We start from the raw sequence: 15,100 nt of genomic DNA on the forward strand, positions 1-15,100 counted from the left end.
ACAGCTGGAAGCCTGCTTGGGAGTCTCTCTCTCTCTTCCTCTCTTTCCACCCCTCCCCCCATGCTTGCCCACACACTTTCTCTCTCTCAAAAATAAATAAATAAAAGAATTCAGGGGCTTTTTCTGCTAATTTTAACTTTTTCTTACAAACTTTTTTTACTTTTTATTCCAAAATCATCATATGTTCCCAGAAAGTGGCACAAAGAGCACCCTTCACTCAGTTTCAGTGGTAACTTCTTACCCAACTCAAACACACTATGGAAACCAAGAAATTGACATTGATATAATCCATAGACTTTATCAAGATTCAGAACTGTTTGATCACCACAAAAATCTCCATCATGCTGTAGCCAGGCCTGTCACCCACCTTATTCTTTCTTCTTTCTTTTTTTTTTTTTTTTTTAATTAATTTTGAGAGAAAAAAAGCAAAGGAGGGGCAGGGAGAGAGAGGGAGCGAGAAGCAGGCACTGAACTGTCAGTGCAGAGCCCAACCCGGTGCTCAATCTCACGAACCATGAGGTCATGACCTGAGCCAAAATCAGGAGTCAGCTGCTTAACCACCTGAGCCACTCAGGTGCCCCTCACACACCTCATTTTTAACCCTTATTTGTCATTTTTGGAAAATACCTAAGAACTTGTTATAAAGTCTAATGAGCATTTTGCCAACTAGGCAGCCTTATTTATCTTTTTTTTTTTTTTTTTTTGAGAGTGCACACATGAGCGGGAGAAGGGTAGAAGGCTTGGAAGAGAATCTTAAGTAGGCTATACACTCAGTGCAGAGACCTACTCAGGGCTCAGTCTCACGACCCTTAAATTGAGAGTCAGACATTTAACCTACTGAAGGTACCCCAGAAGCCTTCTTTATCTTAAATAACTTAAGAATTATCCTTCTTTGGTAAATGAGTCATAAATCTGCAATTCCAAATTCTTAAAACTACAGTATTTCTGTTTTACCAAATTGAATGCTTTCTGTGCATGGTACATTGTCCCAGTTACAGGGGAAAGGAGAAATAAAGATAAATAAGATGTAGTAGTCCGTGTTCTAAAAGGAGCTGTTTCAAGCTGAGTATTGGAGGCACATGAATAAAATTAAGTGAACAAAGTAATATGCCAAGGAGAGCAGAGAGACTACCCAGCCCATAGATTTCAAATAGGATCATTAATATTAAAGCATATGCCAATATTTTTTTCTTTCAATGTTTATTTTATTTTGAGAGAAAGAGAGCGTGAGCAGGAGAGGGACAGAGAGAGAGGGGCAGAGAGAGAATCCCAAGCAGGCTCTGTGCCATCAGTACAGAGCCCAACAAGGGGCTCGAATTCACAAACCATGAGATCATGACCTGAGCTGAAATCAAGAGTTAGTTGCTTAACTGACTGATCCACCCAGGCGTACCCTGTATGCCACTCTTTCTTTGATCCCATTCATATATTACGCCGTAATAAATGTCAGGTGGAGCACCTGAGTGGCTCAGTTGGTTAATTGTCCGACTTCAGCTCAGGTCATGATCTCACAGTTTTGTGAGTTCACGCCCCACGTTGGGCTCTGTGCTGACAGTTTAGAGCCTAGAGCCTGCTTTGGATTTCTGCGTCTCCCTCTCTCTCTCTGCCCCTCCCCCACTCATGGGTTTTCTCTCTCTCTCTCTCTCTCTCTCTCTCTCTCTCTCTCTCTCTCTCATTTTAAATAAATAAATATTTAAAAATAAAAAAATGTCAAGTGGATTGAAGAGTTTTGTGGACACAAATATATAATAAAATAAATGTAGAATTAAAATATGTAAAATGTATTAAATAATATAAATATATAACATACAAAATAATATAAACATGTATAATATATAAAATAAATATATGTAAAATAAAATAAATTATGAGGAGAAAACCTTCTGAGCATAAAAGCAGTGGGAAAAAATCACAATGGGAAAACTCAGTAAATTTGATTTCATTATGATTATAACCTTCTATGTAACAGAAGTCATTGTGCAGACAACAAACTAACAATAACAACAAAAATTACCACAAGTAAAAGTTTTACATTTCTTTTAAAATATAAGTCACTCAAGTAAGTTAAGAAAAATGCTTAAGATTCTCAGTAAAAATGATCCAAGGGCAGGGAAAGACAACTCACAAAAGAAATACAACTGACTTTAGGGGCACCTGGATGCCTCAGTCAGTTGAGCATCTGACTATTGATTTCAGCTCCCATCATGATCTCAGTCTCATGTTGTGAGGTTGAGCCCCACGTCAGGTTCTGCACTGACAACATGGAGCCAGCTTGAGATTCTCACTCTCACTCTCACTCTCACTCTCTCTCTCTCTCTCTCTCTCTCTCTCTCTCTCACACACACACACACACACACACACACACTAAATGTTTTTTAAGAAAGAAATAAAAATGACTTAAAAACAAAAAATTTGTTGCAGTTAGACTCAGAAATGAGAGTATAAATCATATATATTTTCTCATTAGTGTGTTACAAATCTGGGCATCTATCCACCAGCAGGGTTTTTTTCTTAGCTGTGACTGAAGCACTACAAAATTTCATTTGCTCTCTTTGACAAAAGATTAAATTACATTCTCCATAGCTGGGTATTGTTGATATTGTGTGGTTTATGTGTACTGACTTTTGTCAAAATATCTACCACTCTAAGAGAATTTATCAAGTATAGTGGTGATCACATTAATGAATAGGACTCTCACTTTAAATTTTAACTTTTATTTAATGAAAGTGTATGGTAGTACACCTATAAATTTATAAATACAGAATGTATAATAATGCTATTTGGATGGCTTTTATACCCAAAATTCTGAAGTATTTGCATAAACTAGGCAGTATGTTCCTCCTATGATTTTTTTTTCATCAAAATCCTTTCCCTGGAATGAGAATATAAAATTTAAAAATTTATCAGCTTTTAAATGCTCTGCACCTTTACTGGATATGAGAAATGACTGCCAATTTTCTTAATGTGCCCTCTTAGTTCTGTTTCCACAGAAGAGTCATAACTAGAATATTGATATTATTATCAATAATTAGCTGTAAATTAACTGTCTATCACTTGCATGTTGTAGAATAAAGTAAGTTCATGCTAATAATTCTGTAGCTGCTTGAGCTTTTCAACCCGAAGCAAAATAACATTTAGGGATATTAATTCTGCAAACATAAATGGTTTGTGCATGGTAACATGCCTAGTCCTATGAACAAGGAGACAGTTGAAGTCATCATTATTATGTGCCTTAAATGCCCTTAAACTATTCTGCAGAATTTGTTGTAGCTCTTTGCTTTTTTTATCTGTTAATACTGCTTATTTATGTTATATAGTAGAAGGGCTTTAATGTCAGCTGTTATTTTTTCTTCACATATTTATTTGAAAACAATTTTTCTTTAGTATTTGTATAGTCATGGTCTTAAAAATCAACTCTTAAAATAGTCATCCTAAGTAATATTTTCTTCATTTTCAGACAAGAGGGGCTGCTTTTTTCATTATTGCTGTGATCTGCCTATTGCTTTTCGACAATGATGATCTCATGGCTAAAATGGCTGAACACCGTATCCTTTTGCAATAGATTGGAATTATATAGTCTTGAAAATAGGAAACTGGCAGAATGGGACAAGGAGGATTGAATTAAACTGATCAGTCATGAATGAAACTTCCATGAGTTAATGTAGGTATTCAAATAATGAGTAAATTTATTCTAAATTAAATATTTTATGGCGTCCTAATCAATATATTCTACAGAGACAGTGAAAGAATATTTTAGAATGTCCTGGTGCTTAAAACAAAACAAAAAAAAAGGATTTGCCAATCAACAAAATCAATCCGTTGGCTCCCTTGTAACAAATTTAACAATTCAAATACTTGATTTAGAAGTCAGTTGCAATTATTAAATATAAACTTTTTTTTGAAATTTAATGAAAAATCTTTGGCATCTTCTTGCCGAAAAGAAAAAGTTGAAATTCCTTAACCTGGTAATCACTCTTTTGCTCTAAACTGTTATTTCCAGTTCAGCTTCTACTCTTCTATAACCCCAACTTTCCAGTCAAATAAGTATACCCCTTTTCCTCTACAAACAGACATGCCTTGTTCCTTCCTGTCCATACCCCTTTGCCCACTCCACTTAGCAGAACTTGGAACACCAGTTTTAATTCTTCTGGTTACTGATACTGTTCTAGAGCCTGTTACTTAAACAACAATTTACTTTCTTAGACTGAAAGAGGGTGGCATGACTGCAAAACTCCACATTGCTTGTGATATGTCTCCGCCCCACCAACCCTTTCTACTTGCTGCTTTACTGAGGCTTACGTGGTCAGTGATTTAGAAATAGATTTAGGATTGATTCGACCTCTTGTTCTGAAAGAGCAACCTTAATTCCTTGGTAGGAATGGTCCAAAATGTTCCTTGGTCTCGTCCCTTTGCCCTACTCATAGTATGCATGCATATACTTTTGAAGGTTAACTCCTGAAATTTAACAACTGTATCTCAAGCACTATTATAATTGTTTTGGAGACAACAAAAATACAAGCCATTCCAATTTATAAATTATGTCCCAAAATTAAATATTTAATTGTTTTGTTTTTAAGGGCAATATATTGTTGCAGGTAGTCAGGTTTGGGGTTTCCAAACTAGTCTCTAGTCAACCCAAAATAATGTAGCTAAAATTTTAGGAGGACTTCAGAATTCAAAGAGTTAATATTTGGGGTTTTTCTTCCTTTACTGCAACTCACTTAGCTGAAGGACATCATGACAGCGCTCTAACTCACATGCTTTACACAGCCATTGCCTTCTTAGGTGTGGCAGATCACAAGGTATGTTCTTTTCTTTGTTCCTAACATAATCAAGAGATTTTGAAAAATTACCACAACTGTAACTTTAAAAGTGCATTAAAGTAAGTTATCAGTAATTTACAGTACTGCCTGACATTTAAGTAGTTCGGTAATTTAGGATATGGAAAAAACATAATAGTTCCATTTCTTCCAATACTATGTATTGAAGGATTGAATGAACCGTGTGTTTCTAACCAAACTTATGTAATTTTATTTATAGGGTGGAGTATTATTGCTAGTACTGGCTTTGTGTTGTAAAGTTGGTTTTCATACAGCATCCAGAAAACTCTCTATAGATGTTGGTGGAGCCAAGCGTCTTCAAGCTTTATCCCATCTTGTTTCTGTGCTTCTCTTATGTCCATGGGTCATTGTTCTTTCTGTGACAACTGAGGTAAGAGCAGGAATGTATTGGTCATAAGTAAAATGAATTGCTGTTACCTATAAATTTTAGTTCATTTCAGTACATTGTATTTTATTTCACTTCGAGCTTACAAGTGTTGTAAGTTATCTTTGCTTTTTTTCATAATTTTTGAAAAATTTTTGCAATTTTTATTGCTTATAGAAAATATAAATCAAGTACTATCACATATATATATATATCCCTCCCATTCCTGTAGCTCAAAGGAATCAGTTAAAGACATAATTTAGGAGGTACCTGAGTGACTCAGTTAAGCATCCGACTCAGGATATCGGCTCAGGTCCTGATCCCAAGGTCGTGAGATCAAGCCCCATGTTGGTCTCCATGCTGAAAGGGAATCCTGCTTGGGATTTTCTGTCCCTTTCTCTTTCTGCCCGTCTCCCACCCACATGTATGTACATGTGTGCTTGCTCTCTCTCTGTCTCAAAATAAAATAAACAAACATTAAAAAAAAAAAAAGACACGTTGCCTGGGTGGCTCGGTCGGTTGAGCGTTTGACTCTTGATTTTCGCTCAGGTCATGATCTTGGGGTTTTGTGGGTTCAAGCCCTGTTTAGGCTCTGCACTGACCCTGTGGAGCCTGCTTAGTTCTCTCCCTCCCCTTTTCCCTCTCCCTCCCCTTCTCCCTCTCCTTCCCCTTCCCCCTCTCCCTCTCCCTCCCCTTCTCCCTCTCCCTCTCCCTCTCTCTCTCTTTCTCTCTCTCTCTCTCTCTCTCTCTCTGCTCTTCCCCAGCTAGCACTCTCTGTATCTCTCTCAAAATAAATACACTTAAAAAATTTATTTTAAGTGCGGTAACACAACCGATCCCAACCGATCCCGATCCCAACCCATCCCGGAGAAGCCGGAGATCCCGGAGAAGCCCGCGCGGAGCCCCGGGGAGAGTTCTCTTTTCTTTGTGAAGGGCAGGGCGCCCTGGAATGGGTTCGCCCTGAGAGAGGGGCCGTGCCTTGGAAAGCGTCGCGGTTCCAAAAAAAAAAAATTTATTTTAAAAAAAAGACACAATTTAATACTTAACCATGTGTTACTTATACACAAGGATTGTGGATCACTTAGTATTTATAAAATTATTAAACCATAATGCTTTTGTTTTTTAATACTTTGGGGACTACTAGGAAAATGCAGTAATATTTTATATCTCTTATATTTTGGCATTTTATGAATCATATTTAATCACAGTATTTGTTTATATATAAAGAGATTAAAACATAAGATATGAACTTTATACCTGTGCAGTACTGACAATTTCTTTTTTTCTTCTCTGTTTAATTCCTAGAGTAAAGTCGAGTCTTGGTTTTCTCTCATTATGCCTTTCACAACAGTTATCTTTTTTGTCATGATCCTGGATTTCTATGTCGATTCTGTTTGTTCAGTCAAAATGGAAGTTTCCAAATGTGCCCGCTATGGATCCTTTCCCATTTTTATTAGTGCTTTACTTTTTGGAAACTTTTGGACACATCCAATAACAGACCAGCTTCGAGCTATGAACAGAGCAGCACACCAGGAAAGCACTGAACACGTCCTGTCCGGAGGAGTGGTAGTGAGCGCTATATTCTTCATTTTGTGTGAGCACTTTTCCCCTTAGGAAATTTCATCTTATGGATTCTGGTGTGGAAGTCATTTACTTAATTTGGGAATTTGTTCAGTGCTTGCATTTAGTGCTGACAGGTACGGTGTTGGTTTGGTAGCTTAAGCTTTTAAAGCTTTTATAATGTTCATGGGTTTTTTTTCCTTTTTTCAGCTGCCAACATCTTATCATCTCCTTCTAAGAGAGGACAGAAAGGCACTCTAATTGGATATTCTCCTGAAGGAACACCTCTTTATAACTTCATGGGTGATGCTTTTCAGCATAGCTCCCAGTCGATCCCTAGGTTTATTAAGGAATCATTAAAACAAATTCTTGAGGAAAATGACTCTAGGCAGATCTTTTACTTCTTGTGCTTGAATCTGGTAAGATTTTTAAATATTAATGACATACCTTAAAAAGTTTAATCTTTTAATTTTGATACTTCTGGTAGAATTTTAGTAATTACCAAAATTTCTGATCATCAGGGGCTAAAACTATATTTTCTGTAAGTAATAGGAAGATTACAGGATCATATTCAGACTACTTATGCAACTTTTGAGGCATTTTAGTTGCATCAGTTTAGTGTACTATTTCAAATCAGTAAATATAGTATCCTGTAAAGATTTTTATCTACTTCTTACAGGATCTCACTACAGACCACAGTGCTAACATTTTGTAGCCTAGTTTATTGAGTTCTACAGTCATATAAATGAAACTGTCTCCTTTTAAATGATGTGTAAGATGAACCTATCTGATTTAGTATCTTAACAGTTTATATGAAATGAAATAAAATAGCAGTTATATCATCAAGTAAGGTTTGTGTAATAAACGGTTAAAATTGTCATGATTGCATTCTGATAAATGTATTGAAACAGTATTTCCCAACACATTCCTCCCCTATTTGTCTTTAAACATATTTTAGCTTTTTACCTTTGTGGAATTATTCTATGGAGTGTTGACCAATAGTCTGGGTCTGATCTCAGATGGATTTCACATGCTCTTTGACTGCTCTGCTTTGGTCATGGGACTTTTTGCAGCCCTGATGAGTAGATGGAAAGCAACTCGGATTTTTTCCTATGGGTAGGTACCTTGACCATCAAGGTGATGTGACAAAATGAAAAAATTCTCAGGGCAAATTCCATCTTAGGAAATAAAATTTAAAAAAAATTTTTTTTTAATTTATTTTGAAAGGGAGAGAGAATATGCATGCGTGCGTGAGTGGAGGAGGGGCAGAGAGAGGGGGAGAGAGAGAATCCCAAGCAGGCTCCATGCTGTTAGCACAGAGCCTGATGAGATCATTACCTGAGCTGAAATCAAGAGTTGGCCCCCCATGCACTGAGCCACCCAGGCACCCCAGAAAATACAATTGTATTACTTTTAATACAAATAATTTTTCAGAGCTTTTTTTTTTCTTTAATTTGAATTAAGTAAGAGGAAATAAACCAAGCATGATACTGAATGGCAGTGAGCTCAAGATTATACTCTCTGCCAAATCCATCTTAATGGAGGTAGCAAAAATTAGTTAGATTTTGAGCTCCTTGCCTAACACTTTCTTTGAGACAATGGAATGTGCATGGTCATTCACATCTTTGCTGTTATAAACAGTATTCAAACTTTGAAGTGGCTATGCATGAAATGCCCTTTCATTAACTGAATTCATTTCAACTGAATTCATTTCAACAAATACTAGAATCCCTGATTTATATGATGAATTTTGATAAGACCCTAAATAGATTGATAAATTCAGCTATTTTCAACCGTTTATATTCTGAAAGACAGAGGGGCCAAAGGTACAAATAATTTTGGTACAAAGCAGAATCTGTGTGTTGTGACAGAGGTACAGAGCCCATCAAAGGCTTAAAGGAGAGAGAAGTAACTTCTTGCTAATAAATTAGGCAAGGCCTTGTATAAGAGAGAACATTGAAGAAGGACTTTGATAAATATTTAAAATTTTAACAAACATATACAGAAAGACTCTTTCAGCATTGGTGTGGTGTTTAAAATCTTGATAATTTTCTAGTCTTACTAATTATGTACATAATTGAAGATCTAGACTTATATATCCTCTTTTGTAACATAATAATGTTTATGCTTTAAAAATATTTGTAGGCGCGTCTGGGTGGGTTGAGGGGCCTACTTTGGCTGAGGTCATGATCTCACCATTTGTGAGTTCGAGCCCCACATCAGGCCCTGTGCTGATGGCTCAGAACCTGGAGCCTGCTTTGGATTCTGTGTCTCCCTCTCTCTCAGCCCCTCCCCTGCTCACACTCTGTCTCTCTCAAAAATAAATAAACATTAAAAATGTAAATAAATAAATAAAAATAAAATAAAAATATTTGTCATTTTCCTTTCTAAAAATATTTTTTACATTTCTAGGTATGGCCGAATAGAAATTCTCTCTGGATTTATTAATGGACTTTTTCTAATGGTAATAGCTTTTTTTGTGTTTATGGAGTCAGTGGCTAGATTAATTGATCCTCCGGAATTAGACACACACATGTTAACAGTAAGTCTCTTTTTTTCCTGTTTGATTTTCTACTCATAACCCCTTTAGCTTTCTCCATGCTAAAGTTTAACTACCTGTAATTATTGATGTAGGAAGGTTTTACTTTATTTTTATAATTTAAATTAACATAAGCTCTTGACCCTGTATTTACATTTACACTGCTGACTCTTAGAAATTAATCCTTTTCTCTCATATTTTAGCAGTCAGAATATTAGATGACATTCTAATACATAACAGATATCTTTCTGACTTATCCAGTGTTTTTGTATGAAGATGTGCTTTTATTTTTTTTTTTAATGTTTATTTATTTTGAAAGGGAGCAAGCATGGATGGGGGAGGGGCAGAGAGAGAGGAAGAGAGAAAATTGCAACAGGCTCTGGCTGTCAGAGCAGAGCCCGACGTGTGGCTTGATCTCACAAACCGCGACATATGACCTGAGCCAAAATCAAAAGTTCCACACTTGGGAGTCACCCAGGTGCCCCAAGATGTGCTTTTAAATACCTGAGGAAATTTGCAAAATGTTAGCGAATCAGAAAAATACTATCATTTTAAAGGCTTTATCTTACAGATTATTTACTGTTAGAAATTTTTAATGTTCTCCCTGTATTGCCATACCTTTATATGTGCTGTTTCTTGAAGCTGGCATGCCCTTCCCTCATATCTGCCTTTCCACCTTCCTCAAGACTTTGCTTGTGTGTCTCAAGTGAGAGATTTTCCCTTAACTCCTGTCTTCCTTCCTCAGCTTCTTAGATTTCCCTTTCTCACTATTCGCATTGTATCTTGCTTTTTTTTTTTTTTTTTTTTTTTTTAAGCAACATTGAGTTAACTCCTTTGTCATTCTTCCACATGTAAGTGAAGTATCTTGGGGACCTGAATGGTTTATTATTAAGTGTTAAATTCTAGCACCTGGCTTGTAGTTATGAATCTGGTTGGTGGAAGTATATGTTAGTAAAATGCTTTGGATTACAGTTTGGAAATATATTTTGAATTTTAAATGCTCACATCCTTTAACCTTTAATATTTATTACAGAAATACTTGCACAGGTGTGTAAAGGTGCATGATTCTTTGTGCCATTGTTCATTATGGCGAAAAAAATCAATAAAAAGACTAATTAAATAAAGATATTGTTTATAGAAAACTAGGTGCCCAGTAAGAAGAATGAGGCACATCTGTATATACAGGCATGAAAAATATTTGTAAGCTGTACTAAGTTAAAAAAATTTTCCAAAGCAGTATTATAACATGATGCTATTATTGGTTTAAAAGGGGATTGATGTATGTATTTTAGTACATGCATAGAGTGTACACTATTCTCTTAGTGACTAACTCAGGGTTAGAATTATAAGGGGGATTATACTTTCTATGTTGTTTTTTTTTCTGGTGAAATCTATACAAATGAAGTATTTATCATTAGAGGACAAGTAGTTGAGATGATGGGGATCTCTTTATGCAGTATTTGATTTAATTCAAAGTTCAGTAACCATCTTCAAGCTCATAAAGCTAACTAAAATTTTAAAGTCTGACAAACAAATGAGCCACAATAAGAAATACATAGTTTCCATATATGATTACTAAAGTAAATCTCTTCTCTTACATCCTTTGGAAATTGATTAGAATTATCTGTACCCGTTATTTTTATATATTCTTTTTTTTTTTTTAATTTTTGTTTTTCAACGTTTATTTATTTTTGGGACAGAGAGAGACAGAGCATGAATGGGGGAGGGGCAGAGAGAGAGGGAGACACAGAATCGGAAACAGGCTCCAGGCTCCGAGCCATCAGCCCAGAGCCTGACGCGGGGCTTGAACTCACGGACTGCGAGATTGTGACCTGGCTGAAGTCGGATGCTTAACCGACTGCGCCACCCAGGCGCCCCTCAAACTCTATTTAAATAAACAAAACAAAACTTTAGCATAATTTATTTATTCATGAACCATGAACCAGGTGCATATTATTCTTAATCACTTGCTTAAAGCAAGTCCAAATCCTTCTACTTGCCAAAACTGGTTTTTGGAAGTTAAAAATGTTTCCTCTAAAATACTCAAAAATCCGATTTTTAAAAATTTTGGATTTCCAAACAAAACTACATTAATAAGTAAATAAAATTTCTGAATTTCCTTATTGAACTTTGTGAGGTTTTACCATACTTTTAAAACCATAAACAGAAAAACATTTAGATCTGTAGTAACTTTTAAGTAACAAATTTATTTTTTTAACTACAAATTGAAGGTTTTCTTTTCTCCTTTTACTAGCCAGTCTCAGTTGGAGGGCTGATAGTAAACCTTATTGGTATCTGTGCCTTTAGCCATGCCCATAACCATAACCATGGAGCTTCTCAGGGAAGCTGTCATGCGTCTGATCACAGCCATTCCCACCATATGCATGGACACAGTGACCACGGACATGGTCACAGCCACGGATCTGCAGGCAGAGGCATGAATGCTAACATGAGGGGTGAGTCCTTGCCAAATATTGTCCTACCTTTCAGTTGTGTTCTGAATTCACACTGTCTTACTTGTATTAAGTATTAGGCTTCTGGTACAGCTTTATTTTTGTAAAACAATCTGTGGTTAAAAAATAAATAAATAAATAAAGTCATCTGTTGTAGAAAATGCTCACATTGGTTCATAAATGTCAATTTTTAAACAGATTATTATAGAGTCCTTTTCCTGTGACATTTGCATAAATATTATTTGGAACGGGAACACTGAGTGTGTCATTATGAACTTTCACTACAAAAGAACCAGGAAATTTTTATTGTATTATAAATATACATGGGGGAATTTTTATCACTTACTGTGTTAAATTATATATTCTGATGGTTTAATAGAAGTAATTTGCGTAATGTCAAAACTTGGCTCATGTGTGATTTCTAGGAAAACCACACCATCATAAAACTTAACGCTCTCTGTTACCGTTGCGTATATTTTTCCCTTTACCACTGGTCTGTGAATTGTTTGAGAGCAGTGACCTTGTTTTTTGTTGTGTTTTTTTTTTTAAGTACCATCCCCTAGCAGAATTTCTGGTGCATAGTAGATACCCAGTATTGTTTATAAAATGGATAAAAGAACTAAATTAGATGTGCTTTAATTTTTAATGTTTTCACGTGTTTTACTTGCAGGTGTATTTCTACATGTTTTGGCAGACACGCTTGGCAGTATTGGTGTGATCGTATCCACAGTTCTTATAGAGCAGTTTGGATGGTTCATTGCTGATCCCCTCTGTTCTCTTTTTATTGCCGTATTAATATTTCTCAGTGTTGTTCCACTGATTAAAGATGCCTGTCAGGTTCTACTTTTGAGATTGCCACCAGAATGTGAAAAAGAACTACATGTTGCTTTAGAAAAGGTACTGTGTGTAATTTCTTTACTATATTTTTTCCTTTTATTGTTATTTTTTAATGTTGTTTTTTATTTTTGAGAGAGAGCATGTGCACGCATGCAAACGGGTGGAGGGGCAGAGAGAGGGAGAGAGAGGATTCGAAGTGGGGTCTGCCCTGACAGCAGAGAGCCCAGTGCGGGGCTCAAACTCACAAATGGTGAGATCATGACCTGAGCTGAAAATGAACACTGACTGAGCCACCCTGGTGCCCCTATTTTTTCCTTTTAAAATAGCATTTGAAATTGAGTAAGTTGACCCAACTAGGAATGTGAAAAATATGAATGAAGAAAATACAGTCTTATTAAAAGGACATAAAAATAAGTACTGAATAAATGGAGACATTTTTCTTGGATGGGAAACAGTATTGTAAAGATGTTGCATTTCTTTTATTTAAATCTCAGTGCATTTGCCTTTCCTTGGGATTTTTGGGCTTTTTTCCTTTTGTTTGTTTTATTTTGTTATCCAGTATTACTTGGAAGCTTATTTGGAAGAGTTAATGCTTGAGAATAACACAAAAAACCCATAAATTACAGAATTAACTAATAGGATGCTGTTTGGTGATTATAAAGTTACGGAATTATCCAACACAAATAATAGTTTTGTTTTTGCACAACAGTAAACACATAAATCAATTTTTTTTAAATTGGTGGTCCAGAAACAGACCCAGGAATTTATGGAATTCAGTATGTAGCAAAGCTTCGCATTTTAGATCAGTCGGGAGAAAGGGTGGACCTAATTAATATTTCTACTTAGTGGAATATAAAAAGCTGTATCTCTTTACCACCAAAAATCAAAATGTATTTCCAATGTACTGGATATGTAAAAGATAAAAAATGATGAAGGTACTAAAATAAAGTAGAAGAATACTTTCAGGGCTACAGAGGTAGAGAAAGCCTTTTTAATAAGTTCGAATTGAAACCAGAAGCCAAAAAAGGACAAAAAAAAATCTATAGATTGGAGCAGTTAAAAATTGTTGATTGGCAAAAGACTCCATTAACAAATAAGAAATACAGAAGGCAGACAAGAGAAAAATATTTGCAGCACATATAAGCAACCAGAGACTTACTGTGCATAATTTTTTAAATTAAGAGAGTCTTGGGGCGCCTGGGTGGCTCAGTTGGTTGGGCAGCTGACTTCAGCTCAGGTCATGATCTCACAGCTTATGGGTTCAAGTCCTACATTCAGCTTGGAGCCTGGAGCCTGCTTCAGATTCTATGACTCCCTCTCTCTCTGCCCCTCCCCTACTCACATTCTGTCTCTCTCAAAAAAGAAACAAACACTAAAAAATTAAAAATTTAAAAAAAAAAAAAATCAAGAGAGTCTTGAGGTGCCTGGGTGGCTCAGTGGGTTGAGCTCCAGCTTCAGCTCAGGTCATGATCTCACAGTTCGTGAGCTTGAGCTCCATATCAGGTTCTGTGCTGACAGCTCAGAGCCTAGAGCCTGCTTCAGATTCTGTGTCTCCCTCTCTCTGCCCTTACCCCTCTCATTCTCATTCTCTCTCTCTCTGTTAAAAATAAAAAAAATATTTTTATAAAATAAATTTGTTTAAAAAAGAAAGTCTTGTAAGAAAATGGACTAGAATATAAATCAGCAATTCACAGAAAAAACAAATACAATAGAAATTTTTTTCAGCTTGTGGTTTGCCATGTCATATTTTCTTTTAAAGAAAGCCTCACCCATTGTGGGGCTCAAACTCTCTCAAGATAAGAGTCACATGCTCTACCAACTGAGCCAACCAGGCACCCTTGCCATATCACATTAAATCAGGATCTGCTGATGAAAAGTTGGCATCTTGAATATTAAAGGAATAGCATCTTAACCCACTGTTTTCATAAATAAAATTAGTAGTTCCCTCACCTTCTTGTTATTAGTGAATACTACATTATTCTAAAAGTGAAAAAAAGTTTTATTTCAAAAATAATGTATGTCCATTATGGGAAAAGGAAAACTTCAAAATACAGAAAGGCACACACACACAAAATCACATCTACCACCTAGAAAGAAACCTCTTTATATTTTATTTTATTTTATTTTATTTTATTTTATTTTTATTTTTATTTTTATTTTATTTTAGTAATCTCTGCCACCAATGTGGAGTTCAAACTCATGATCAAGAGTTGCATGCTCTAGGGGTGCCTGGGTGGCTCAGTTGGTTAAACGTCCAACTCTTGGTTTCAGCTCAGGTCATGATCTCACGTTTCAGGAGTTCGAGCCCCACATCAGATTCTAAGCTGACAGCACAGAGCCTGCTTGGGTTCTCTCTCTCTCTCTCTGCCCCTCCCCATTTGTGCTGTCTCTGTCTCTCTCAAAATAAGTAAATTAAAAAAATATATTTAAAAAAAAAAAGGGGCACCTGGGTGGCTCAGGTGGTTAAGTGTCCGACTTCGGCTCAGATCATGATCTCACAGTTTGT

General features: G+C 36.0%; 1 protein-coding gene across 1 annotated transcript in view; it reads left to right on the forward strand.

Annotated features, from left to right (window-relative positions):
- SLC30A5 (solute carrier family 30 member 5) overlaps nt 1-15,100 on the forward strand; it is a 33,963-nt gene that overhangs the window by 16,852 nt on the left and 2,011 nt on the right. The window contains exons 6-14 of the mRNA XM_047867644.1: nt 3,458-3,545; nt 4,726-4,802; nt 5,041-5,211; nt 6,511-6,799; nt 6,976-7,184; nt 7,724-7,881; nt 9,178-9,307; nt 11,559-11,760; nt 12,428-12,654. Coding sequence (XP_047723600.1) covers nt 3,458-3,545; nt 4,726-4,802; nt 5,041-5,211; nt 6,511-6,799; nt 6,976-7,184; nt 7,724-7,881; nt 9,178-9,307; nt 11,559-11,760; nt 12,428-12,654 — 1,551 coding nt within the window. The remainder of the gene's footprint in view (nt 1-3,457; nt 3,546-4,725; nt 4,803-5,040; nt 5,212-6,510; nt 6,800-6,975; nt 7,185-7,723; nt 7,882-9,177; nt 9,308-11,558; nt 11,761-12,427; nt 12,655-15,100) is intronic.

This window comes from Prionailurus viverrinus, chromosome A1 (assembly GCF_022837055.1).
Source record: "Prionailurus viverrinus isolate Anna chromosome A1, UM_Priviv_1.0, whole genome shotgun sequence".
Lineage (NCBI taxonomy): Eukaryota > Metazoa > Chordata > Mammalia > Carnivora > Felidae > Prionailurus > Prionailurus viverrinus.